General features: G+C 38.8%; 1 protein-coding gene across 2 annotated transcripts in view; it reads left to right on the top strand.

Annotated features, from left to right (window-relative positions):
• Positions 1 to 26,689, top strand: part of RSF1 (remodeling and spacing factor 1) — a 157,999-nt gene that overhangs the window by 77,271 nt on the left and 54,039 nt on the right. The window contains exons 1-2 of one of the 2 annotated variants that reach the window (XM_077963960.1): positions 14,113 to 14,256; positions 17,047 to 17,100. Coding sequence is in view for 1 of the 2 variants with exons in the window: in XM_015115269.3 (XP_014970755.3) it covers positions 14,102 to 14,256 (155 nt within the window). In the remaining variant the exon portion in view is untranslated. Of the gene's footprint in view, positions 1 to 14,101; positions 14,257 to 17,046; positions 17,101 to 26,689 lie in introns of those variants that run through there. The other variant, XM_015115269.3, reaches the window with a different exon arrangement.

Genomic DNA, 26,689 nt, shown 5'->3' with positions numbered 1-26,689 from the left:
AGGTGATCTACCTGCCTCGGCTTCCCTAAGTGCTGGGATTACAGGCGTGAGTCACCACGCCCAGCCTTTAGCTATAGTTTTCTATTCAGCGTTAATTAGTTCTAATTATTTTAATTTATTCATTTCATCTTGACACAGTATATATTCTATTTGCTGTGCATACATTTCTTTATTGGAGTTCTGAGGAAATCTTGGGAACATTGCACTTTTTTGTCATAGTTCTCTTTTTAAAAGTCTTGATTTTTTAATTTGTGTTGACATATATTTGAACAGAAACATTTAATATATAACCATGAAATATAACTTCAAAAAAAACCCTGTAATACTAGAACCATTATTACAGAATTTTTGTGTCTTTAGTTTTCTGTCACTGTAACTTTATTATTTAGAAATATTCCACAAATACAGTATATATTAATTTGGAAGATATCAGGGGTCCTATAAAGTAGGGAAAACTCATAGCTATCTAACCGCTAGCTTATGAAAAACTTTCTTGACATTAACTCATATCTGTTTTTTGTCCCATTTTGAATTTCAGCAATTTCTCTTAGTGATTATTTATTAACACTTTGAAGAAATAAGCCGTCGAAAAGCTCAATTTTCATTCCCTAAGAATAAATGGGTATTGATTAATCTCATGGGAGATTTTTTTATAAGCATGTATCATTACATTATTTTCCTTGTAATTAATTTGCTAAACGCAGGTAAACAAAGTAGTCCTAAACTAAAATTTATTTACCATTTCTCCTTTGAATACAAAGACCAAATATGATCTATTCATGACATTATACCACTGTTTCTATTATTTCCCATATTAACCTTGTGTAGTTGTTTAAAACATTCTTTTCTTCTTTGTAGATGAAGAAAATACAACAGTGAAATAACGATTACTATTGATCAGTCACAGTTGTTTAAAATGATGTCTAATGGGCTGGGTGCGGTGGTTCACATCTGTAATCTCAGCACTTTGGGAGGCCGAGGCGGGAGGATCATGAGGTCAGGAGTTCGAGACTAGCCTGGCTAGCATGGTGAAACCCCATCTCTACTAAAAATACAAAAATTTAGCCGAGCATGGTGGCACACACCTGTACTCCCAGCTACTCGGGCGGCTGAGGCAGGAGAATTGCTTGAACCTGGGAGGCAGAGGTGTAATTTATGAGAGGAGTTCAAAATAAAAAGAACTGGAAGGCTGGGCACGGTGGCTCACGCCTGTAATCCCAGCACTTTGGGAGGCTGAGGTGGGCGGATTATGAGGTCAGGAGATCGAGACCATCCTGGCCAACATGGCGAAACATTGTCTCTACTAAAATACAAAAAAAAATTAGCTGGATGTGGTGGCACACGCCTGTAATCCCAGCTACTCGGGAGGCTGAGGCAGGAGAATCGCTTGAACCCAGCAGGCAGAGCTTGCAGTGAGCCAAGATCACGCCACTGCTCTCCAACCTGGGCAACAGAGCGAGACTCCATCTCAAAAAAAAAAAGGTCTAATGTATACTGTTTTAGGTAGATTATACCTTAATGCATGATGTGAAATTTCAGAGTTAATAGTTATTTTTGAATCTGGGTTCATCTACTTACCATCTGTAGACACATTACATTTGTCCCTTGGTATCCATGGGGCACTGGTTCCAGGATCCTCATGGATAACAAAATCTGCAAATGCTTAAGCCCTTTACATAATATTTGTGTATAACCTGTGCACATCCTCTCATATACTTATAATACTTAATGCTATGTAAATGCTAGGTATAAAATTGTTATACTGTAGTTTTAGTTTGTATTTTTATTGTATTAGCCTTAGTTTATTTTTTTCTAAATATTTTGATCTGAGGATATGGAGGGCTAACTGTACTTAATTTTTCTGAGAGTTACATTCCTGTACTTTAAATTGAAAGTGATAATACTTTCTCAAAAAGTTGTTGTGAGGAATGTATGAGAAATGGTGCTGGCACTGTAATACATGCTCAATAAACCTTTTCTCTTTTTATTTCCACCTTTTTAACTTTTTAACTATTCGCTTTTCTTTTGTTTTTTGTTTTTTGAGACAGAGTCTCACTGTCACCCAGGCAGGAGTGATCTTGGCTCACTGCAAGCTCCGCCTCCCGGGTTCATGCCATTCTTCTGCCTCAGCCTCCTGAGTAGCTGGGACTACAGGCGCCCGCCACCATGCCTGGCTAATTTTTTTTTAGTTTTAGTAGAGACGAGATTTCACTGTATTAGCCAGGATGGTCTCAATCTCCTGACCTTATGATCTGCCTACCTCGGCCTCCCAAAGTGCTAGGATTACAGGCGTGAGCCACCGTGCCCGGCCAACTATTCGCTTTTCTTACAAAACCTTTCTAATTCCAAAGACTGAAATTTAGTTTATTCACTAAAGAAATACCTGTCAGCAGAAAGGTCGGAAAATTTCCGTGGTGTTCTTTCACCTCTTCTCATGCTTGACCATTTCTCCATGTTTTATTCCTTGGGCTTCTGCCCTTTTTAAACACACACACACACACACGCACACACACACACACACACACAACTTCTTTCCATTTGTTAAAATTTGTTTTTGATAAACAAAATGGTGTATGTGGCAATTGTTTAGAAGGAGATGCTTGTGTAGAAGAATGCCTACACACAGTTTTCCTTTTTTTTGTTTTGGAGACAAGATCTCGCTTTGTCACCCAGGCTGGAGTGTGGAGTGCAGTGGTGCAATCTCAGCTCCCTGCAACCTCTGCCTCCCAGGTTCAAGCAGTTCTTCTGCCTCAGCCTCCCAAGTAGCTGGGATTACAGGTGTGAACCACCACGCCTGGCTAGTTTTTGTACTTTTAGTAGAGACGGGGTTTCGCCACATTGACCATGCTGGTCTCGAACTCCCGAGCACAAGCTATTCACTTGCTGTGGCCTCGCAAAGCTCCGGGATTACAGATGTGAGCCGCCAGGCCCGTCCTATACTTTTCTCATTTTCACAACCACAAATTTCTTTAGAAAGTGGTGCCAGGGTTATTTTTAGACATTTTGATGGCATCTATTAATACATATATTTCTATTTACAGTGAGCCAGGGAACATTGCCCAAGTAATGTAGAAATATTTGGGACCATTCAGAAATCATTTGGTTTATTGACTCTCTGGTTTTGTATAATGAAATTCAATTTTTCAACACCTGATTGTCATACTAACATTCCTTTATTTCATTAAATTTATAAATTCTGTTACATAGATGCCTGTGTAATAGGTACTATGCTAAACAATTGGTGATGTAATAGTGAATAGTATGGCTCTAAGATCTCTAAGAGGGGCTGCAGGCACCTGTGAAAGGCCTCAACTTGTAAGGAATAGATTTGAGATGAATATTATATGCATATTTTCTGGGGAAGGACGGTAATTTATCTCAAATTTTCAGTTGCATGTGTTTATGCTTATTATAAATGAGATGTACTATGACATGACATTCCAATTAGCTTTAACCCAACACAGTGGAACTGTTACTGACAAACATAGTAAACTGTCTTGTTCACATAGGTCTCTCATTGTTGCAAAGGTTGAATGTAGAAAACATTGTAATGATTTTTGCCTCCTCATAAAGATAAGGATCTTAGTTGTCACTAATATATATTTAGTGCCTAAAATAATGTGGGGCATCATCTCATTTGACTTGGATGAGATCATCCCTGGAGCATGGTATTTCTGTTTGAATGGCAAACTCTAAAAGAAACATTTATATAGTGAAGTCCATTATGGGAACAACCACAAAGAAGACGATTGAATGAACTGAAAATGCTTTATCTAGCAGAAATTTACTCAGACATAAATGTCTTCAGACATTTAGAAGATTGATTTGTGGAAGAATATCTCAAAGGCTGAGCCAGGATCACTGGATTCAAATTATGGGGAAGCAGAACTGAGTTTGACAGGAGCAAGAATGTTTGTTTTTCGTTTTACATTGCAGGGGAGTGATTATCTTAAGGCTGATAGATGTTGTCAAAGCATTTTTCAATTAAACATGCAAGTTTATGTGAAGTGGAGTTTTGTAAGAGGCACTAATCTTTTTAGGAAGAGATTCCTTTAGAAAATGAAGTGATGGCCAGGCGTGGTGGCCTGTAATCCCAGCACTTTGGGAGGCCAAGGCGGGCAGATCACGAGGTCAAGATATCGAGACCATCCTGGCCAACATGGTGAAACCCCGTCTCTACTAAAAATACAAAAATAAGCTGGGCGTTGTGGTGCGTGCCTGTAGTCCCAGCTACTCGGAAGACTGAGACAGGGGAATCACTTGAACCCAGGAGGCAGAGGTTGCAGTGAGCCGAGATCACGCCACTGCACTCTAGCCTGGCGAAACAGAGTGGACTCCATCTCAAAAAAAAAGAAAAGAGAAAATCAAGTTAAAAGAACAAGTAAAGCAAATAAGATTTTGACTTTGACTTTTTCATTGAATAAGGTTGCATTTGGGTGCTCTTCTTAGCTAGTAAATATTATTTTTTACTAGTAAATTAAAAGCCTCTTGTTTTTTCTTAAAACAATTTCTTTAACAGTATTATTTTCTTGGCGATCAGCTGGTGTTGGAAACATATTTCTACCTAATTCTTTTTTTTTTTTTTTTTTTGAGACGGAGTCTCACTCTGTCACCCAGGCTGGAGTGCAGTGGCGCAATCTCAGCTCACTGCAAGCTCCGCCTTGCGGGTTAACGCCATTCTCCTGCCTCAGCCTCCCAAGTAGCTGGGACTACAGGCGCCCGCCACCTCGCCCAGCTAGTTTTTTTGTGTTTTTTAGTAGAGACGGGGTTTCACCGTGTTAGCCAGGATGGTCTCGATCTCCTGACCTCGTGATCCGCCCGTCTCAGCCTCCCAAAGTGCTGGGATTACAGGCTTGAGCCACCGCGCCCAGCCTCTACCTAATTCTTAAAAGAGCATTATATAACAAAAATTACCTGGTCTTTAGGGTTCTTGTTTTCTAAAGCCAGTAAGTCAGCCTTCTTAATGATTGATAAATTTAGAAATATAACTGAATTTTGTAAATTAAAAATCAAATGGAATTTTTAAAAAAATGAGAATCCACCAAAAAGAGATCATTTTACATAGTTGATCTACTGAAAATTTCATACCATAACATCACCACAGTCTTAAACTTGTACTGTTATGTAGCAACTTCCATTTCTGCTAGTTGCAAAATTAATAATATAAATATATATATTAGATGAATAGATAGGAAGCAATTAACTCATATATAAAGAATTATACTTTAAGTTGAAACAAGATTTAGTATGTGATTTACAAAACAATAAAAGTAGTTTCATGAAACCATATGAAATTGTTAACATTTGAACATTTTGACCTGTAAAAATGGTGATTTCATATGGCTCAACCTAGTATTATAACAGGTTTCAATAGCAAAAATATTTAAGCTTCAGCCAGTGTCCTACTTATTCCGGTTAATGTTTAAAACAGAATTGCCACAAAAGTATTATATCATCTCTAGTTTAGGCCTCAATGAAAGAAGATAAAAGTACAGAAAAAAACCCCAATTTTACGTCTAATCAAATATGATGTAATAAGTGATTTTATTCACCCCATGAGGTATGTTAATAGAATTTGTTTAGGAATGAAAAAGATGGGCTCAGCACAATGGCTCACACCTGTAACCTCAGCACTTTGGGAGGCTGAGGTGAGCAGTTTGCTTGAACCCAGCAGTTTGAGACCTGCTGAAGCAACAAGACAAAACCCTGTCTCTACAAAAAATAACAAAAATCAGCCAGGTGTGGTGGCACTTGCCTGTAGTCTCAGTGACTTGGGAGGCTGAGGTGGGAGGGTTACTTGAGCCCAGGAGCTTGAGGCTGCAGTGAGCTGGGATTGTACCACTGCACTCTAGCCTGGGCAACAGAGTGAGACCCTGTGTCTCAAAAAAAAAAAAAAAAAAAAAGATAAGCAAAGATTTGTAAACATAACAAGGTGGTAGTGTTTAGTTATTAATGATTAGAGAATTTTAGCAAATAAAGACCTTAGACCAGATTCGATCACAGCTTCTTCAGGATCTTAGTGGGACTACAGAAAGTACTTTTATATCGAATATACAAAGGAAGACAAAGTTATATGCAGACTGTGAGCAGTTACTTCATAAAGAATATATACATATGGCCAGTAGTCATATGAAAAAGTGCTTAGCATCATTATTCATTGTAGAATTTCCAATTAAAACCACAATGAGGTATTATCTTACTTCTATTAGAATTAGTAAAACAAAAATGGCTTACAGCACCAAATGTTAGCAAGGATATGCACCAACTGAAACTCTTAACACCTTGTTGTATGTGTAAAATGATACAACCACTTTGGGAAACAGTTTTGTGGTTTCTTCAAATGTTAACAAACTGTTATCCTATAACCTATAAATTTCATTTCTGGGTATTTATATTAGAGAAATGAAAGCATGTTTACAAAAAGCCTTGTATAAGAACGTTCATAGCATCTTTAGTCTTAACATTACTCATACAATGAATTATTACTAAGCAGTAAAAAGGGGTGATCTATGAAACTGTATAGATTTGTCTCAAAATTCCTTGTATATGAAAGAAGCACATACTGTTTGATTCCATTTGTGATAAGTTCTAGAATTAATAAAGCTAATAATCTGTTGTGTTAGTCCATTTTCATGCTGCTGATAAAGACATACCCACGTCTGCCAAGACTGGGCAATTTGCAAAAGAAAGAGGTTTAATTGGACTTACAGTTCCATGTGACTGGGCAGGCCTCAGAATTATGGCAGACGGCAAGAAGGAGCAAGTCATGCCTTTCATTGATAGCAGGAGGCAAAGAAAGAGAGAGCTTGTGCAGGGAACTCCTGTTTTTAAAACCATCACATCTCGTGAGACTCATTCACTCACAGGAAATGAACCTGCCCCCTTAATTCAATCACCTTCCACTGGATTCCTCCCACAACACGTGGGAATTGTGGCAGTTACAATTTAAGATGAGATTTGGGTGGGGACACAGCCAAACCATATTTTTCTGCCCCTGGCCCCTCCTAAATCTCATGTTCTCATAGTTTAAAACCAGTCATGCCTTCCTAACAGTTCCCCAAAGTATTGACTCATTTCAGCATTAACTCAGAAGTCCACATCCAGCATCTCATCTGAGACAAGGCAAGTCCCTTCTTCCTGTGAGACTGTAAAATTAAAAGCAAGTTAGTGCTTCCTGGATACATACAGTGGGAGTACAGGCATTGGGTAAACACAGCCATTCCAAATGGAAGAAATTGGCCAAAACAAAGGGGCTACAGGCCCCATGCAATTCTGAAATCCAGCAGGGCAATCAAATCTTAAAACTCCAAAATGATCTCTTTTGACTGTCTTACATCCAGGTCATGCTGATGCAAGTGGTGGGTTTCCATGGTCTTGGGCAGCTGCGCCCCTGTACAGCCTCCCTCCTGGCTGTTTTCATGGGCTGGCATTGAGTATCTCTGGCTTTTCCAGGCACACGGTGCAAGCTGTCAGTGGATCTGCCCTTCTGGGGTCTAGAGGGCAGTGGTCCTCTTCTCACAGCTCCACTAGGTGGTGCCCCAGTAGGGACTCTGTGTGGGGGCTCTGACCCCACATTTCCCTTCCACACTGCCCTAGCAGAGGTTCTCCATGAAGGCCCCACCCCTGCAGGAAACTTCTGCCTGGGCATCTAGGCATTTCCATACATCTTCTGAAATCTAGGCAGAGGTTCCCAAACTCCAGTTCTGTGCATTCACAGGTTCAACACCACATGGAAGCTGCCAAGGCTTGGGACTTGCACCCTCTGAAGCCATGGCCTGAGCTCTACATTGGCCCCTTTCAGCCATGACTGGAGTGGCTGAGATGCAGGGCACCAAGTCCCTAGGCTGCACGCAGCACGTGGACCCTGGGCCTGACCCACGAAACCATGCTTTCCTTCTAGGCCTCCAGGCCTGTGATAGGAGGGGCTGCCATGAAGACCTCTGACATGTCTGGAGACATTTTCTCCATTGTCTTGGGGATAACATTTGGCTCCTTGTTTCTTATGCAAATTTCTGCAGCCAGCTTGAATTTCTCCTCAGAAAATGGGATTTCTTTTCTATCACCTTGCCAGGCTGCAAATTTTCCAAACTTTCATGCTCTGCTTCCCTTATAAAACTGAATGCCTTTAATAGCACCCAGGTCACCTCTTGAATGCTTTGCTGCTTAGAAATTTCTTCCTCCAGATACCCTAAATCATCTCCTTCATGTTCAAAGTTCCACAAATCTCTAGGGCAGGGGAAAATGCCACCAGTCTCTGCTAAAACATAATAAAAGTCACCCTTACACCAGTTTGGGAACAAGTTCCTCATCTCCATCTGAGACTACCTCAGCCTGCACCTTATTGTTCATATTGCTGTCAGCATTTTTGTCAAAGCCATTCAACAAGTCTCTAGGAAGTTCCAAACTTTCCCACATTTTCATATCTTCTTCTGAGCCCTCCAACTGTTCCAACCTCTGCCTTTTACCCACTTTTTAAGCTGCTTCCACATTTTTGGGTACCTTTTCAGCAACGCCCCACTCCCGGTACCAGTTTACTGTATTAGTCCTTTTTCATGCTGCTGATAAAGGCAAGACTGGACAGTTTACAAAAGAAAGAGGTTTAATTGTACTCATAGTTCCACATGGCTGGGGAGGCATCAAAATCATGGCAGAAGGCAAGGAGGAGCAAGTCATGTCTTACATCAATGACGGCAGGCAAACAAAGAGCTTGTGCAGGAAACTCCCATTTTTAAAACCATCAGATCTCGAGACTCATTCACTATCACAAGAACAGAACAGGAAAGACACACCCCATAATTCAGTCACCTCCCACTGGGTTCCTCCCACAACACGTGGGAATTGTGGGAGTTACAATTCAAGATGAGATTTGGGTAGGGACACAGCCAAACCATATCATCTATGATTATCATAATCAAGACTGATTTCTTCTTGCTTTGGTGGGGAAAAGGAATTCAGTAGGAAAGGACAGGAGGGAATTTTTGTGGGACTAGTGATATTCCTTATGTTGATTGTGGTCTAGATTACACAATGTATGCATTTGTCAGAACTGATGAACTTAGTGCTTAAAATATGTTTATTTTACAGTATGTGAATTATACCTCATTAAAAATATTTTCAAAACTGATAATGGTTTGATAGTCATTTTCAAAAAGCTGAATTTGAAATAGTATATACAGTTTTCATGTACCCATAATTACAAACTGTATGAATGCATTTCTAAACCATATATATATAACCTGCTAATATTGCACAGTGATTAAGATGGGCTCTAAAGTCAGACTATTCGAAATTCAGTCTTGCTAAATTGTACTAACTTACCTTAGGCAAATTACCATTCCTCTCTGTGTGTCCTCAGTTTCCTCAGTCATAAAATGAGAATAATTTAATACCTATTTAATTGGGTTATATTGGAATTATATGAACTAATTAATATAAAACTCTTGGAATAATTAATACTTGGAACACAGTACTCATTCACTAATGTTAACATCTTAGATTAATAGTACTGCTATTGATATTACTAATTAATGCTTCTCTTCAGTTTTCTTGGCCTCCATAATTTTTTTTATTTTTTATTTTTTTGCCTACTGAATAATTTGGAATTTATACCAAAAAGTTGGCATGTTGTTGCTCAATTCTGGAATCATATATTTTAAATATTTACAAAAGACTTGTTATATTTATACTGTGCTATGCTCTGTAGATGTGAAGATCTGGTCCGATTTCTTAAGGAGTTCTTGTTATGGAAGAAAGGTACAGGGAAATTTTAAATAATACAGTCACAAAGTCTGTGATGGAGATTATCAAGGGTGCTGTGGAAGAACCAGATACTTGGCTCATACTTGGTAGAAGATAATACCTATGCTTGACTTTTTTTTTTTGCCAGCGGGGGGCGGGTGGTCAGGAGGGTCTCTTTCTTTTTGTTATTTATTTATTTATTTTTCTTCATTGCTTCTGAAATGTTTAGCACCTACCACTAATTCAAACTCTGAACAACTCCTAGGCTGGGAGAAATCATATTTCACAATAATAATGGTTAGGATGATGTGTTCCATTTCATTGAAGTCTAGATTAACTTAAGGTACATACAGGAAACAGTTTAGAATCTGGTTAAGTCAAAGTCAGTAACCAGTCTGCCCAAAACTAAACTTTGAACCTTTCTACCCTAATATGAGCATCTCATCTCAGTTAATGGCAGCTACATTCTTTCACTGGCTCAACCCTATGGAATATGTCAATAGAATTTCTTTGGGAATGAAAAAGATAAGCAGAGATGTAAATATAACCAAGTGGTAGTGTTTGGTTATTAATGATGAGAGAATTTTAGCAAATGGAGACTTTATACCAGATTCCATCAGGTGCTTCTTCAGGAACAGAGTGGGACTACAGAGAGTGCTTTTATACCAAGTGTAAACCCCAAGGCCCAAAACCTTGGAGCACATCGGTAACTTTGCTTTTTCTCTCACTCCACATCTACCCTAACAGCAAATCCAATCAGCTCTTCATGCATAATTGTATCTAGAATTTGAACAGTTCTCCTTCATAGCTACATTCTTGTCCAAGCCACCATCTCTTTTTTGTAAAATGTATATAATTGAGTAGTTTTTTGTTTTTGTTTTTGTTTTTTACAAGTTATGCAACTGGTACCACTATCTAACACCAGGATATTTTTCTCACCCTAAAAAGAAAACCCAGTACCCGTTAGCAGTTATTCTTCAGTCTCCCTTTTCCTAGCCCTTAGCGACCACCAATCTTTCTGTGTCTATAATTTGACTATTCTCAACATTTTATAAACATAGAATTATATGATACGTGACTTTTTGTGCGCAGCCACTTCCTTTCTTTCTCTTTTTTTTCTTTTTTTTGAGACGGAGTTTCGTTCTTGTTGCCCAAGCTGGAGCACAATGGCATGATCTCAGCTCACCACACCCTCCGTCTCCCAGGTTCAAGGGATTCTCCTGCCTCAGCCTCCCAAGTAGCTAGGATTACAGGCATGTGCCACCACACCTGGAAAATTTTGTATTTTCAGTAGAGATGGGGTTTCTCCATGTTGGTCAGGCTGGTCTCGAACTCCTGACCTCAGGTGATCCGCCTGCCTTGCCCTCCCAAAGTGCTGGGAACCACCACTAGCCATGTGTGACCACTTTCAAGTAGAATAATCTTTACAAGGTTTATCCGTGTAATATAAATCAGAACTTTATTCCTTTTTATGGCTGAATAGTATTTCCATATGTAGATATACTAGATTTTGTTTATTCATTCTATTCTTGTCTTTGAGAGAGTAATTGGAATTAGCCATGGGGAACACATTCCAGGCAAAGAGAGCAGAAGTGTAATCAGTCACCTGATATCCTAAGAAAGCCTGGTATTTTGGAGGGATATGTCTGATTTAACATGCCTGAGAGAAGAAATGGTATGGAGAACAGAGAACAAGTGAGGGAGGGGTAGCAAAACAACTGGATTGTTGTTAGGGTCCTTAGTCTAAAAGATTCTGTAGATAGTGTTAAGAACTTAATTTGGATGTGATTGGCCGGGCGCAGTGGCTCACGCCTGTAATCCCAACACTTTGGGAGGCTGAGGCAGGTGGATCACGAGATCAGGAGATGGAGACCATCCTGGCTAACACACTGAAACCCCATCTCTACTAAAAAAATACAAAAAAATTAGCTGGGCGTGGTGGCGGGCGCCTGTAGTCCCAGCTACTCCAGAGGCTGAGGCAGGAGAATGGCGTGAACCTGGGAGGCGGAGCTTGCGGTGAGCCGAGATTGCGCCACTGCACTCCAGCCTGGGCGACAAAACGAGACTCTGTCTCAAACAAAAAAAAAAAGGAAAAAAAAGAAATTTGGTTGTGATTTGAAGGAATTCATAAAAATTTCCTCTAACTCAGATTTAGGATTTTTTTCATTATTCAAAATAGGAAAAACCCAAAGATGGGTAATTTTCTGTTTTCATATAATAACCACTACCTTAGGCTTGTGTTTAAACACATTAAACAGATTAAAAGCCTTTTAGGGAGTTGTTCTTTAATAAATTTTACTGCTAAATTCCCTTTTTGCTTAAAGTAGTGGAAGTAGGCCGGGTGCAGTGACTCACGCCTGTAATCCCAACAGTTTGGGAGGCTGAGGCAGGCAGATCACCTGAGATTAGGAGTTGGAGACTAGCCTGATCAACATGGTGAAACCCCATCTCTACTAAACATACAAAAAAAATTAGCCAGGCGTGGTAATGGGTGCCTGTAATCCCAGCTACTCAGGAGACTGAGGCAGGAAAATCGCTTGAACCCTGGAGGAGGAGGTTGCAGTGAGCCAAGATCCTGCCGTTGCACTCCAGCCTGGGTGACAAGAGTGAAACTCCATCTCAAAAAAAAAAAAAAGTAGTGGAAGTAATTGAAATAGATTTTCCTAGCAATATTAGCTCTTTTACGTTTTGAAGCTTTTTAAAATTGGTATGTTGTATAACTTCAGTATACTCTTCAGTTCCCACCATGACTTTGAGAAATAACAAATAGATTGAGCCATTTGTTGTATGTGGAATCCTCTTTTTCTTTTTTTTTTAACATGGAATTCTGAATGGAATATGAGAAGTAATAAAGCATAGATCCTTAAGTTAGAAGAAGGTTGTAATGAAATTAGGGGACTGGATCTTTGCCAAAAATAAATAAAGTCTCTGAGTCTTAATTTTCCTTTCTGTAAAATGGAGGCAAGACCAGACAAGACAAAACATCTAGTCTTACCTTTTGATATTAGATAATTAAAATTCTAGACTGTGTATTATATATGTTCATATAATATGTATGAACATGTATGTTTCATTCTCATGCATAATAAATTGTTGTCATTTTAATTTCTGATTTTTATCCGTGGCAATTTTACTGCTTTCTTCAGAAGACCAATTTAGTAATACTCAAGAGAATCCATTCTTTTATAAATAAGAAAGCTGAGGCCTAATGAGGATATATGACTTGTCCAGGGGCTCTTTGGAATGCAGAGTTCCTACTCTAAAGCAGTAGAATCTAGCTGGCATGGAATTGGAAAGGGAGAGGAGGGTAGGAGGCATATGTGTGACATGACAGATAAGGAAAAGAGTCATTTCATCTTAACAGTTTTCACTTTGAATTAGAGGTATTTACATCACACATTGAGAACACAAATGGGAGGATCTTGTTGCTAATTAATAACCTAGTGGCACATCTAGAACTAAGTTTCTCAACTCTTAGTCCAGAGTCGCTCTTTATCTTCAGCGTTATGCACTGCTTGTCTGAGCAAGAAAAATATCCAAGTAAGTTTTCTCAGTTGTAAGTGGCATTTAAATTAACCATACCACACCTTTGTTTTTGCCAGTAAAAATATAGGATTTTATTTGCCAGATATAGGGATGTACAACTGTAGTCCTAGCTACTTGGGAGGCTGAGGTAGAGGGTCTTAAGCCCAGGAATTTGAGGTTACCTTGAGCCAAGATCAGGTCACTGAACTCCAGCCTTTTTTTTTTTTAAGTAGAATTTATACGTTAGACTCTTATTTATTTGGAATTTTCTGGTATTGTTGAATCAGTTATAAACCATTATTAACAAAATCAGCTACCAAAATTTTTTATGTTTTTAAATTGTGTTATTGGAACTGATGTTTTGCTGTAATTATTCAGAAAGTTCTGGTTCTTAATTATGTAGCAGTATCAAATGCTGTTGTCTCTGAAGGTAGAAAAGAATTATTTCCAAATGAATCAAGAACAAAACAAAAAATGCTTTTGCAATCAAGTTTTACATTGATTTCATCTCCTTAGAGATTACATACTACTTTTAAAGTTATTAAACGTTGATTTTTGTTTAATTTTGTTCCACTTTTCTTTTCAACCAAAGAGATATTCATTGTCATTCCAAACAGTAGAGAGGAAAATCTAATATTCCTCTCTGAAGAACAGTATATTTTAATGTGTTTTTCTTAGTGCTTTTAAAATTCAGGATTAATTAGGGCTAGCTGTACCTGTGTTTTTGATGTTCTTAATGTATTTTTCTTTTTTATTTTAATTTCTATCCGTATTATTCAAAAAGTTCTCTAGAGCAGGAAAAATATTTTTATGCTGTCTTATTTTTTTCCTTGTTTAGAAATCGAAACGAGTTGGCTGAGACTCTTGCACTCCTGAAAGCACAAATTGATCCTGTACTATTGAAAAACTCTAGCCAACAAGACAACTCTTCTCGGGAAAGTCCCAGCTTAGAGGATGAGGAGACTAAAAAAGAGGAAGAAACACCTAAACAAGGTTTTTTTTGTGTGTTTTGTTTTGCTTTGTTTTGTAATCTCTTCCATATTCTTCCACTCCTCTTCCCAACTATGTAATTCTGAATTTCTATCTCAATTTGAATTGGGAACCTTCTTATAAAAAGAGGTTGATTTTTCCTTAATTTAAAGAAAATGAGGCCAAAAACATCAAATATGTTGCTCTTTTATATAGAACATTTAAAGATATCTTAGTAAAAAATGGTCAAATCATCAAAACATAGTATTTTTTACTAAGGAATGTGAAGACATTTAATGAACTTTTTTATTGTGGTAAAATATAACATAAAATTTACCATTTTAACCATTTTTAACCATACAGTTCTGTGGCATTAAGTACATTCATATTGTTGTGATGCACTCATCACCGCCATCCATCTCCAGAACTTTTTTGATCTTTCTCAGTTAAAACTCTGTATGTTTTAAACATTAAACTGCATTTTTCCTTCCCCTTAGCCCCTAGCATCTCTCATTCTGCTATCTGTCTCTTATGAATTTGATCATTCATATCTGAGAAATCATATAATGCTTGCACTTTTGTGACAGGCTTATTTCATATAGCATAGTGTCTTCAAAGTTCATCCATGTTACAGGGGTCCCCAACCCCCGGGCCAAGGACTGTTACCAGTCTGTAACCTGTTAGGAACTGGGCTGCACAGCAGGAGGTGAGCAGGGACGAGTAAGCATTACCACCTGAGTGAGCATTACTGCCCAAGCTCCACCTCCTGTCAGATCAATGGCAGTATTAAATTCTCATGGGAGCACAAACCCTATTGTGAACCACTTAATGCGAGGGATCTAGGTTGCACACTCCTCATGAGAATCTAATGCCTGATGATCTGAGATGGAACAGTTTCATCCCAAAACCATCCCCCCAGCCCACCTCCTGTAGAAAAATTGTCTTCCACGAAACCGGTCTCTGGTGCCAAAAGGTTGGGAACCACTGTTGTAGTGTATGTCAGAATTTTCTTCCTTTAATAATAATAAATTATTGAATAATTGTCCATTGTATGTATATACCACATTTTGTTTATCAATTCATCCATCAGTGGGCACTTGAATTGCTTCCACTTTTTGGACATTGTGAATAATGCTGCCATGAACTGGGTGTACACATCTCTTGAGTCCCTGCTTTCCCTTCTTTTAATCCAGAAGTGGAATTGCTGGATCATATGTGGTAATTCTGTGTTTAATTTTTTGAGGAAACACATACTGTTTTCCACAGCAGTTGCATCATTTTACATTCCTTCCAGTAATATCCAGGGACTCTAGTTGCTTCCCATCCTCACCAACACTTGTTTCTGTTTTTTTTTAATAGCAGCATCTCATTGTAATTATTAGTTCCTATTGACAAGTGATGTTAAGCATCTATCTTTTCAAGTATTTATTGACCATTTGTATATCTTCTTTGGAAAAATGTTAATTCAAGTTCTTTGTCCGTTTTTTTGGGGGGTTGTTAATTTTTTTTATGCTTTGAAAACTCTTTAAGTCTATGATAATTGTCATTGTTAAACCTGATTTCGATTGAGTTTTCTAATTTGCTTAACTAGGCAGATCAAATTCTAACCATTCTAGGAAGACAGAGCCAAGTCCTGAGCTCTCCAAAAGGAAAGAAGCCAACTGAAATTTTGACCAACATCTTAATGTTTGTTATCGATAACCTTTTAATGACAAGGGAAGGAATTTGCTTTCCTTACCATGTTTTCTTTGCTTTTAGTTTGCCTCTACTAGTTTTGATTAGCACCTAAAAATAATGTGTTATTCCTTTATTTGCTGCTCTTAGGAAACCATTTATAGAAAGCATTCTATATCTACAAGCATTGCTTGTAAACAAGGAATTATGCCTTTCCGTGTAGTATATAATAATGTTCCTATATATTAAGCATTTTTTAGCTGAAATGTTGATTACCGTCCTTCGTTGCTTATGTGGTTTTATTTCAAATGTCTGTGGTGGTTTTATTTCTAAGCCCAATTTCTGCTTTGAAGAATTCTTTTTCATATGTTAAAATTAAACTTACAGACTACTTTAGGAAAGTTTTTTTTTTTTTCCTTTGAGACAGGATCTCTCTCTGTCGCCCAGGCTGAAGTACAGTGGTGCAGTCATTGCTCACTACAGCTTAGAACTCTTGGGCTCAAGTGATCCCGGCCCCTCAGCCTCTCCTGAGTAGCTAAGACTACAGGCGTGTGCCATCAGGCCCGGCTAGTTTTCATTTTTTATTTTTTGTAGAGATGGGGTCTTGCTCTGTTGCCCAGGCTGGTCTTGACTTGGCCTCAAGCGACCCTCCTGCCTTGGCTTCCCAAAGTGCTGGGATTACGGGAATGAGTCATTGTGGCCAGCCATGCATAATAATTTTAAAGTAGTCTAAAACTCCTATTGAATTTCTGTTCTTTTTTTAGTAGTATTTTCCAGGGATTAGTTCTAGGTTTAAACTTAATATTATTTGTTCATTTTGGTCATTCATTCACATATTTTCTTATTCCCATACACAATTAAAATCAAAGCCAGAGAAAATGTGAATTGGAAACCACGGTCAGAATAATAGAAATTTAAGAGGCAATTATTTCTAATACAAGACCTCAAAATTGACACTGATCTTGAACGGAGACTGATTATGTAGTTTAAAGTAGAAAGAAAAACAGAAATACTGTTTTTCTAGTTAAGCTCTTCCTAATAGTTAATGCTGAAGTTTATTTGTGGGGCCTTATAGTACATAATGGGGGATTTCAACAATAACAGCTAACATTTATTGGGCACATCCTGTTTTCTTTGCAGTCTACCAAATGCTGCATATGGATTTTCATTTAATCCTCATAGCAACTCTTTGAGGTAACTACTATTATTATTTTAATTTTACAGATGAGGAAATTGGAACATTTATAATGTTGCCTCAGGTCATATACATAATAAAGTATCAGAGTCTACATTTGAAGCCTGATCCTTCTATAGCCTGTGCTCTTAAAGTGGTCTAGAGTAGTACTTCTCAAACTTTAATATGCGTGGTGTTCACCTCAGGAGTTTTTTAAAATACAGAATCTGGTGAAGTAGGTCTTGGCTGTCTGCTGATTGGCTGTTTTAACAAGGACCTATGTAATGCTGATACTGCTGGTTAGAGGACCACATTTTGAGTAATAAGGTCATCTCCTAACTTCTGAAACAAATACACCAAAGGCTGTTATACACCTGTTTCTGAAAACATTTCTCAATGAATGCTGATGTTATACCTCTCAATACAACTAAGAGAAAATGGTCTGTGAGGGATGGCATCTCTTGAAAAAGTAGAAGAGGAGGAGCAGGACATTTTGTTCTCTTTGTTTTTCTGTCTTCTATTTTTATTTTAGAGACAGTCTCACCCTGTCACCTGGGCTGGAGTGCAGTAGTGCAATCAATAGTACGCGGCAATCTGAAACTCCTGGGGTCAAGTGATCCTCCTGCCTCAGCCTCCCACGTGGCCGGGACTACGGGTGTGCGCCACCATGCCTGGCTAATGTTTTTTAATTTTTAATTTTGTAAAGACGTGGTCTCACTTTGTTGCCCAGGCTGGTCTCGAACTCCTGACTTCAAGCAATCCTCTTGCCTCAGCCCTCCAAATTTCAGGATTACAGATGTGAGCAACTGCGCAGAGCCTACCTTCTCTTTTAAATAAGGCTTTTCTGCTTCTCTTTCTCTAACAACAAAATGTTTCTTATTAATGCGTTCATTCATTCATTCAGTGAATACTTACTGTGCACCTTCTCTGTGTTAAGCATGATTTTAGGCATATAGTTTAATAAAGAAAGACTAAAATCCTTGCTTTTATAAAGCTTACACTATAGTAGATAAAATAGTAACACATAAACCATTTACTGTGTGCCAATACTGTTCTAAATGCTTTGCCTGTATTGTCAGATCATTTTCACAACAAACCCTGTTTAGTAGTATAATATTATTACTTCCCTTTTTCAGATGAGGGAAATTAGATAAAGAGTTATTTCAGTAATAGCTTGTTAATGGCAGACCTGGTATTCAAAACTAGGCAGTCTGTCTCCAGAGTCCCTGTGCCCTTTTAATGCTGCACTTACATACAATTTCAGCCCCCAAAACCCTGCCTCTCACCCTTGTCCTCTCAGATGTAGTTCTTGTAGTCTATTCCATGGCAAGACCAAAGAAATATGATTCTGTTCTGTCATTTTTATTCCTTTCGTATGTAAACAAACATTACCCTTGGACTGTGTTGGGGGATCACGGCCAAGTGGGAAGGAGTAGGTCAAAAGCTGGAAACAGTCCTGGGGAATGTCTAACATAGAGTGTTGAAGCAAAATGTGACGAAAGTTAAAAATTAAGCATGGTTGGATATTTGCAAATTGGGCAGCAAGAAATAAAAATAAATAGGCACTGGAGAGGGAATAAACAACCACTCTTATTCGGGTAGCTAAAATAGATTTTTCTTTAGTCATTAGTTAAATTGCCATGCCTTGTATCTTAACTCAGTAAGATAAGTTTTTAAATTTTTGTATGGGTGCTAAGGAGAAACGTATTAACTGTAAATGTGGGCAAAAAAATGAAAAATGGCAGCAAGTGGCCTGGAAAATGGTGGCATCAACTAAATAATTAAGTTGACTTTGTTTGAAAGATAATTAGAATTGCCTTCTGAAAGTCTAAATTTGCTAGACTAACATTCAGAATCTCAGTGTGGTCTCTCTCTCTTTCTAGCAATAGCTCCTGCTTTTTCTTATATGAGTACTGGTTCCAGATCATTTAGATGCTTTTGTTTTCTCTGTATGTCTTGGGCATTCCCTTCTGTGTCTGCGTGCTGTTTCTCTCCCTCAGATGTTGTCTCCCCAACTCCCATGAAAGTCTGGTTATACTTCAAGGACCATCTGAAACTTTATTTATACTATTTGTATCCCACTTATATTAGGGCTAGTCATGGCATCTGACTTGAAGCTCTCAGATACTTTTTGAGTTGTTATTCTCAGACTATGGTAGATTTCCAAGTAAGTGTTTGGTGTCATTTACACCCTTTTATGGGAGTTTAAGATCTAGTGTCTTAATTTAGGTGAAAAACTACCTGGAAGGTATTGTGCATATAAAACACCATGGAATTTAATATATAGTTTCTCTCTACATTGGACACTGTATTCCAATTTAGAAGGGACCAAAAAGTTAAAAAGAAACTTTACCGGGGAAAAACAAAGTTGAGGGAAGCTCAACTAACATTTAGTTTTTAATTCTACTAATTGAAAGAAGATTGTCCTTTTGTTAATTTTTGTAGTCATGCACTTCTGCCTACAGGTGATCAGATAAGATACCATTTGAGAATTATAAAGAATAGAACTTACAGATTGGCAGCTCACAGACCTCATTTGGCCCCAAAACGTGTTTATTTTGGTTTCCGCAGTGCTGCTTTGTTTTTAAAAAGCTAAGATAAAATTCACCATTTTAGTGATTTTAGTATATTCACAGCATTGTGCAACCATAACCACTAATTCTAGAACATTTCTAGCACCCCACGAAGAAACTCTACCCACTTAGAAGTTACTTGCCATTTCTCCCTACCCTCATCCCCTGTAAACCATTAATCTACTTTGTCTTTATGGATTTGCCTCTTTGTAGCATTCCATAAAAATAGAATCATACAGCATGTGGCCGTGTGTGTCTGACATTTCCATTTAGCGTAATGTTTTTAACATTACACTACCATAATGTTAAAAATATATGCTAAATATTACAACATACATGTTGTAGCATGTATCAGTACTTCATTCCTTTTTATGGATGAATAATATTTATTTTTATGGATATACCACATATTATTTATCTGTTCACTTGATGGACATTTGGATTTTTCCACTTTTTGGTATAAATAATGCAGTGGTGAATGTTAATGTACAAATTTTTGAGGGAACGTATATTTTCGTATGACTGACTTTTTAAATGAAGTTGCTGTCAACATCTAAAATTGAAAATTAGAAAAGTTGTCAACTTTGGATCATCATTTTTGTATGTCAAAAATACTCTGTAGCTGAGTAATGGTTGTTTCTATTTACGTGAGATTTATATTCCATTTTGCCATGCTCCTTTCTTGTGCCCTCTAAAATCAGGCTTAGTCTCACGTGCTTAGACTTATATATTTTTTTCTTACAGTGTAGTTAACATGAAAATAAGATACTTACTGTGTTCATGTCTTTATCAATTTTAGAAAAACAAAGACCGGCCGGGCGCGGTGGCTCAAGCCTGTAATCCCAGCACTTTGGGAGGCCGAGACGGGCGGATCACGAGGTCAGGAGATTGAGACCATCCTGGCTAACACGATGAAACCCCGTCTCTACTAAAAAATACAAAAAACTAGCCGGGCGAGGTGGCGGGCGCCTGTAGTCCCAGCTACTCGGGAGGCTGAGGCAGGAGAATGGCGGGAACCCGGGAGGCGGAGCTTGCAGTGAGCTGAGATCCGGCCACAGCACTCCAGCCTGGGCGACAGAGCGAGACTCTGTCTCAATAAAAATAAAAAATAAAATAGAAAAACAAAGACCAAGAATTATTTCCGAAAAAGGAGAGTTGCTAATTGTTGAAGTAAAGTATGTCAGTATATTTGTTTTTTTGTATTTATTTATTTTTAGAGTCAAGGTCTTGCTCTTATTGCTCAGGCTGGAATCTAGTGCCACAATCACAACTCACTGTAACCTCCATTTCCTGGGCTCAAGGGATCCTCCTGCCTCAGATTCCTGACTAGCTGGGTCTACAGGCATGTGCTACCATGCCTGGCTACTTTATAAATTTTTTGTAGAGACAGGGTCTCACTATATTGCCCTGTCTGGTCTCAGACTCCTGGCCTCAGCAATCCTCCCTGCGATCTCCCAGCATGTTAAGATTATAGGCATGAGTCACTGCACCCAGCCCAGTATAGTTATAGTAGGTAGATTAACTTACTGATGATTTTCCTTTGATCATTATTAATGTGATGTCAGATATAAAGCTTAAATTCTATGTGGCAAAATAATATAACTTCATGTAGTCTATTAGTCTGTTCAGGCCATCCATAACGAAATACCACAAACTGAATGGCTTAAAACAATAGAAATTTATTTTCTCGGTTCTGGAGTTAAAAGTAGCAAATTTGATTTCTGATGAGGGCTTTTTCCTGGCTTGCAGATGACTCTTTTCTCTGTGTGTGTGTGTGGAGAAAAAGCTATCTGTTGTGTGTTCCTCTGATCTTATAAGAGCACCATTCCTGGCCGGGTGTGGTGGCTTACGCCTGTAATCCCAGCACTTTGGGAGGCCGAGGTGAGCGGATCATGAGGTCAAGAGATCGAGACCATCCTGGCTAACATGGTGAAACCCCGTCTCTACTAAAAATACAAAAAATTAGCCGGGTGTGGTGGTGGGCGCCTGTAGTCCCAGCTACTCAGGAGGCTGAGGCAGGAGAATGGCATGAACCTGGGAAGCGGAGCTGCAGGTTCACACTGCAGCCTGGGCGACAGAGGGAGTCTCCGTCTCAAAAAAAGAAAAAAAAAAAAAAAAAAGCACCATTCCTGTAATGCTAAAGTTCCCCCCGCTCTTATGAGAATTCATTTAACCATAATTACCTCACCAAAGGCTCTGTTTCTAAATACAGTCACATTGGGGATTAGGGCTTCAATATATGAATTTGTGAGGGACACAATTCAGTCTGTAGCATGTAATATTATGAAACTATCCATTGTAAAAACTGTGATGGTTAATATAAGATACCTGAGGAAGAAATTGGGAGGGGGAGGACTGATATGTTTAAGGAGATTTATTTTTGAATGCTATGATGTGCAGCTATATATTCTTAAGATAAAAATATTATGTGTATCAAAACTTTTTTTTTCTTTTTTTTTTTGAGACGAAGTTTTACTCATGTTGCCCAGGCTGGAGCACAATGGCGCAATCTTGGCTCACCACAACCTCCACCTCTTGGGTTCAAGCGATTCTCCTGCCTCAGCCTCCTGAGTAGCTGGGATTACAGGCATGCACCACCAGACTCAGCTAATTTTGTATTTTTAGTGGAGATGGGGTTTCTCCATGTTGGTCAGACTGGTCTTGAACTCCTGACCTCAGGTGATCTGCCTGCCTTAGCCTCCTAAAATGCTGGAATTACAGGTGTGAGCCACCATGCCCAGCCAAAACTTTCTTTTAATTTTGAGTTTGAGTGCAGCAAAAAAGCATTTGTATCAAACTGGAATGAGCATTTGCATATGTAAGTACAATTGGCAATACTCTTGTTCATAGTGAATAGATTACTAGTAATAAATGAGACAAGATAGTAAATCATTTTTTATATTTTCTATTGTACCTGATGAAAGCACAGATGTTTATGATGTTACTCATAATGATTTCTTTGTAACTTTGATGAGAAGTTTAATAGGATTGGAGGTAAAAGAACTTACTTCCCTGTATCGTTATCTAGGGACTTTTTTGTATTAAAAAAATTAAAAGTGGAACATGGCATTGTCATGGTAAACTTGTGAATTGGATAAGCTCCCATATATGAGTCAATGTGTTGATTAATAAATGAGCTACACAACACAGTATTTTTCCATACATTGCAGTTTTATATCTTTAGTGCCCGTCGGGATCCTTCTTAGGTTTAAGTATTCAGATTCGCAAAACTACTATAGACAACACTTGGCATCAGTATACTGAGATTGATGTAGGACAGGGATCATAGCTTGCCAGCAGGAGCAACATCTAGCCTTAGGAATAGTCTTTGCAACAATTCTTACTGCCATCCAGAAGCTGTTTTCTCCCAGGTAACAACTGGAGAAACAAGTAGCTGGGATTTACATTGAGCGGGTCCAGGAACCACTCTATCTCAAAAGCCTCATGTTCCATGGAAGCTGATATCTCTTATATCAACTCTATGGACCAAAGTTCCAGGATTCTCGCTGCATTCAGGAGGTCCCAAGGGTGACACCTTTGTCCTGTATTTATATATATTTTTTATTCTAGATTGCAAGATTTAATTTTTTGCAGGGGAGGGGTCCATGCTGGAGTACAGTGGTGCGATCTTGGCTCACTGCAACCCCCACCTCCTGGGCTCAAGTGATCCTCCAACCTCAGACCCCCAAGTAGCTGGGCCTACAGGCACAAGCAACCATGCCTAGCTCATTGTTGCCTTTTCTGTAGAGATAGGGTTTCACTATGTTGTCCAGGCTGGTCTCGAACTCCTGAGCTCAAGTGATCCACCCGCCTTGGCCTCACAAAGTGCCAGGATTATAGGCATGAGCCACCGTGCCTGGCTGGGTTTAAATTTTTTAATTGACAAAGAAAAGTTGTATATATTTATGATGGAATATCAAAAACTAAGTCCATTTTGTGAACTGTCTAAAACTAATTACCATATGCATTGACTCACAGACTTATCTTTTTTTGTGGTGAGAGCACTTAAAGTCTCCTGTCCTAGCAATTTTGAAGTGTACAGTACATTGTTGTAACTGTAGTCACCATGTCGTACAGTAGATCTCTTGAACTTACTCATCCTAACTGAAAGTTTTTATCTTTGACCAGCATCTCCCCACACCTTCAGTCCCTCATAACCACTATTCTACTATGCTTCTGTGAGTTCAACTCTAAGATTCCACATGTAAGTGAGATCATAGGGTATTTCTTTCTATACCTGACTTATTTCACTTAGCATAATCTCTTCCAGGTTTATCTATGTTGTCACAAATGACAGGATTTCTTCCTTTGTTAATGGTGAATAATATTCCATCGTGTATATAGATCATATTTTCCTTATCCTTTCATCTGTTGATGGACACTTAGGTTGATTCCATATCTTGGCTATTGTGATTAATGCTGGAGGGAACATGGGAGTGCAGATATCTCGTTAACAAACTGGTTTCATTTTCTTTGGATATATACCCCGTAGTGGGATTACTGAATCCTATAGTACTTATATTTTTAGTTTTTTGAGGAACCTTCATACTGTTTTCTATATGGCTATACTAATTTACATTCTCACCAACAGTGTACAGGGATTGTCTTTTTTTTTCTTTCCTCATTTTTGCCTACACCTGTTGTGTTGTCTTTGATAATAACCACCCTAACAGGCGTTAGGTGATATCTCTTTGTGGTTTTGGTTTACATTTTCCTGATGAGTAGTAAGATTGAACATTGTTTGATATTTGTGGGCAATTTCTAGAAACTTATGGATGGGGATCCAAAAGTTTCTGTACTGAATGTATAATAATGCACTAACCAAGCATGGTGTTGCACGCCTTTGGTCCCAGCTACTGGGGAGGCTGATGCAGGCTTGAGCCCAGCACATTGAGGCTGCAGTGAGCCGTGCTCACACCGGCATACTCCAGCCTGTGTGACAGAGTGAAACCCTGTCTCAAAAAAGGGAAAAAAAAGTACTATTTTTATTATCATATAAAACATTGTTTTGGCAGGGTGTCCATTCACGCCTGTAATCCCAGCACTTAGGGAGGCCGAGGTGAGAGGATCACTTGAAGTCAGGAGTTCAAGACCAGCTTGGCCAACATTGTGAAACCCCATCTCTACTAAAATTACAAAAATTAGCTGGGTGTGGTGGCATGCGCCTGTAATCCCAGCTACTCGGGAAGCCAAGGCAGGAGAATCGCTTGAACCCAGGAGGCGGAGGTTGCAGTGAGCCGAGATTGCACCACTGCACTCCAGCCTGGGTGACAGAGTGTGACTCCCTCTCAAAAAAATTAATAAAATAAAACATTGTTTTACTTTAAACAAGTATAGGGAGACTAATAAATACAGATGTTATTGTTACAACATTATGATATCGAAAAGAGTTTCCTTTTATAGGAATAAAAGAAAAGATACTCTTTATTATCACCATCTGTCTTTTACATCATGTTTGAGTTAAGTAGAAAAAATGGGCCGGGCGCGGTGGCTCAAGCCTGTAATCCCAGCACTTTGGGAGGCCGAGACGGGCGGATCACGAGGTCAGGAGATCGAGACCATCCTGGCTAACACGGTGAAACCCCGTCTCTACTAAGAAATGCAAAAAACTAGCCGGGCGAGGTGGCGGGTGCCTGTAGTCCCAGCTACTCGGGAGGCTGAGGCCGGAGAATGGCGTAAACCCGGGAGGCGGAGCTTGCAGTGAGCTGAGATCCGGCCACTGCACTCCAGCCTGGGCTACAGAGCGAGACTCCGTCTCAAAAAAAAAAAAAGAAAGAAAAAATGACAAGAAATACACTAATGTTTGCATTTCTTTCTCTTGTTTTTTTGCCATGAACAATAGGACACAGACCATAGTGCTGCTGCTTTTTTTAAGAATTTAATTAATGTTTTTAACTCCTCTATCATTCCCAATAATTTAAGAACTTTTTTAAAGAGATAAGGTCTTGCTCAATTGCCCAGGATAGAATACAGTATCATGATTATAAATCACTGTAACCTTGAACTCCTGGGCTCAAGCAAGCCTCCTACCTGAGCTTTCCGAGTAACTGGGACTACAGGCGTGTGCCACCATGTCCAGCTAATTTAAAAAAAAAAAAAAAATTGTTTTTGTAGAGATGAGATCTTGCTATGTTGCCCAGTCTTAGGCTCCTGGCGTCAAGGAATCCTCCCACCTCAACCTTCTAAAGCACTGTGATTACAGGAGTAAGTTTTTTTTTTTTTTTTTTTTTTTTGACAAGGTTTATGCTCTGTCTCCAGGCTAGAGTTGAGTGGCTCAAACATGGCTCACTGCAGCTTTCGCCTCTTGGGCTCAATCAGTCCTCCTACCCCAGCTTCTTGAGTAGCTGGGACTACAGGCATGTGCCACTATGCCCAGCTAATTTTTGTATTTTCTCTAGAGTCAAGGTTTCACCATGTTGCCCAGGCTGGTCTCAAACTCTTGTGCTCAAGCGATCTGCCTGTCTCAGCCTCCCAAAGTGTTGGGATTACAGGTGTGAGTCACCACGCCTGGCCTATAGTGCTTCTTATATGAAAGATTTTTGCTTATTGGAGAAGGAGGGAGGGAGGAAGGAAGGAAATCTTTCATGATTGGAGGAACTGTTGAAGTTGGTTTTCTCTGATTGAGTTTGTTATGGTTTGAATTAGAAGGGGAAAATTTATCATTCATGAATTTTGGAAAGTAATAGTGGTGTGGATTTTAAGTCTCTACAAATTCCCCCATAAAAGGAACATATTGGTGGTAATAACAAATCATATAGACAAAATCTACAACAAAGGTCTTAAAGATTCTCAGGTACTATGGGCCTCATGAATTCTCAATCCTCACCACCCAAAGCCTTTCCAGGATTAAGCTCCACGCTGACGTGAAACTGCTGGGCATAGGCTCCAAATTAAGTAGGACAGGGACAACAGAACAAACAAAAAGAAGGTTTAAATAAAATTATGGGAGAGGAATAGAGTTAGGTGATCTCATAAAGTACATTGCTTTAATTTTGAGTATTTCACAAAAATAACGGGAGCTCTAAAGTTATGAAAT

The sequence above is a fragment of the Macaca mulatta genome, chromosome 14 (genome assembly GCF_049350105.2).
Source record: "Macaca mulatta isolate MMU2019108-1 chromosome 14, T2T-MMU8v2.0, whole genome shotgun sequence".
NCBI lineage: Eukaryota > Metazoa > Chordata > Mammalia > Primates > Cercopithecidae > Macaca > Macaca mulatta.
The sequence above is the reverse complement of the archived record's forward strand: the minus strand, read 5'-3'. Positions and strand labels throughout refer to the sequence as shown.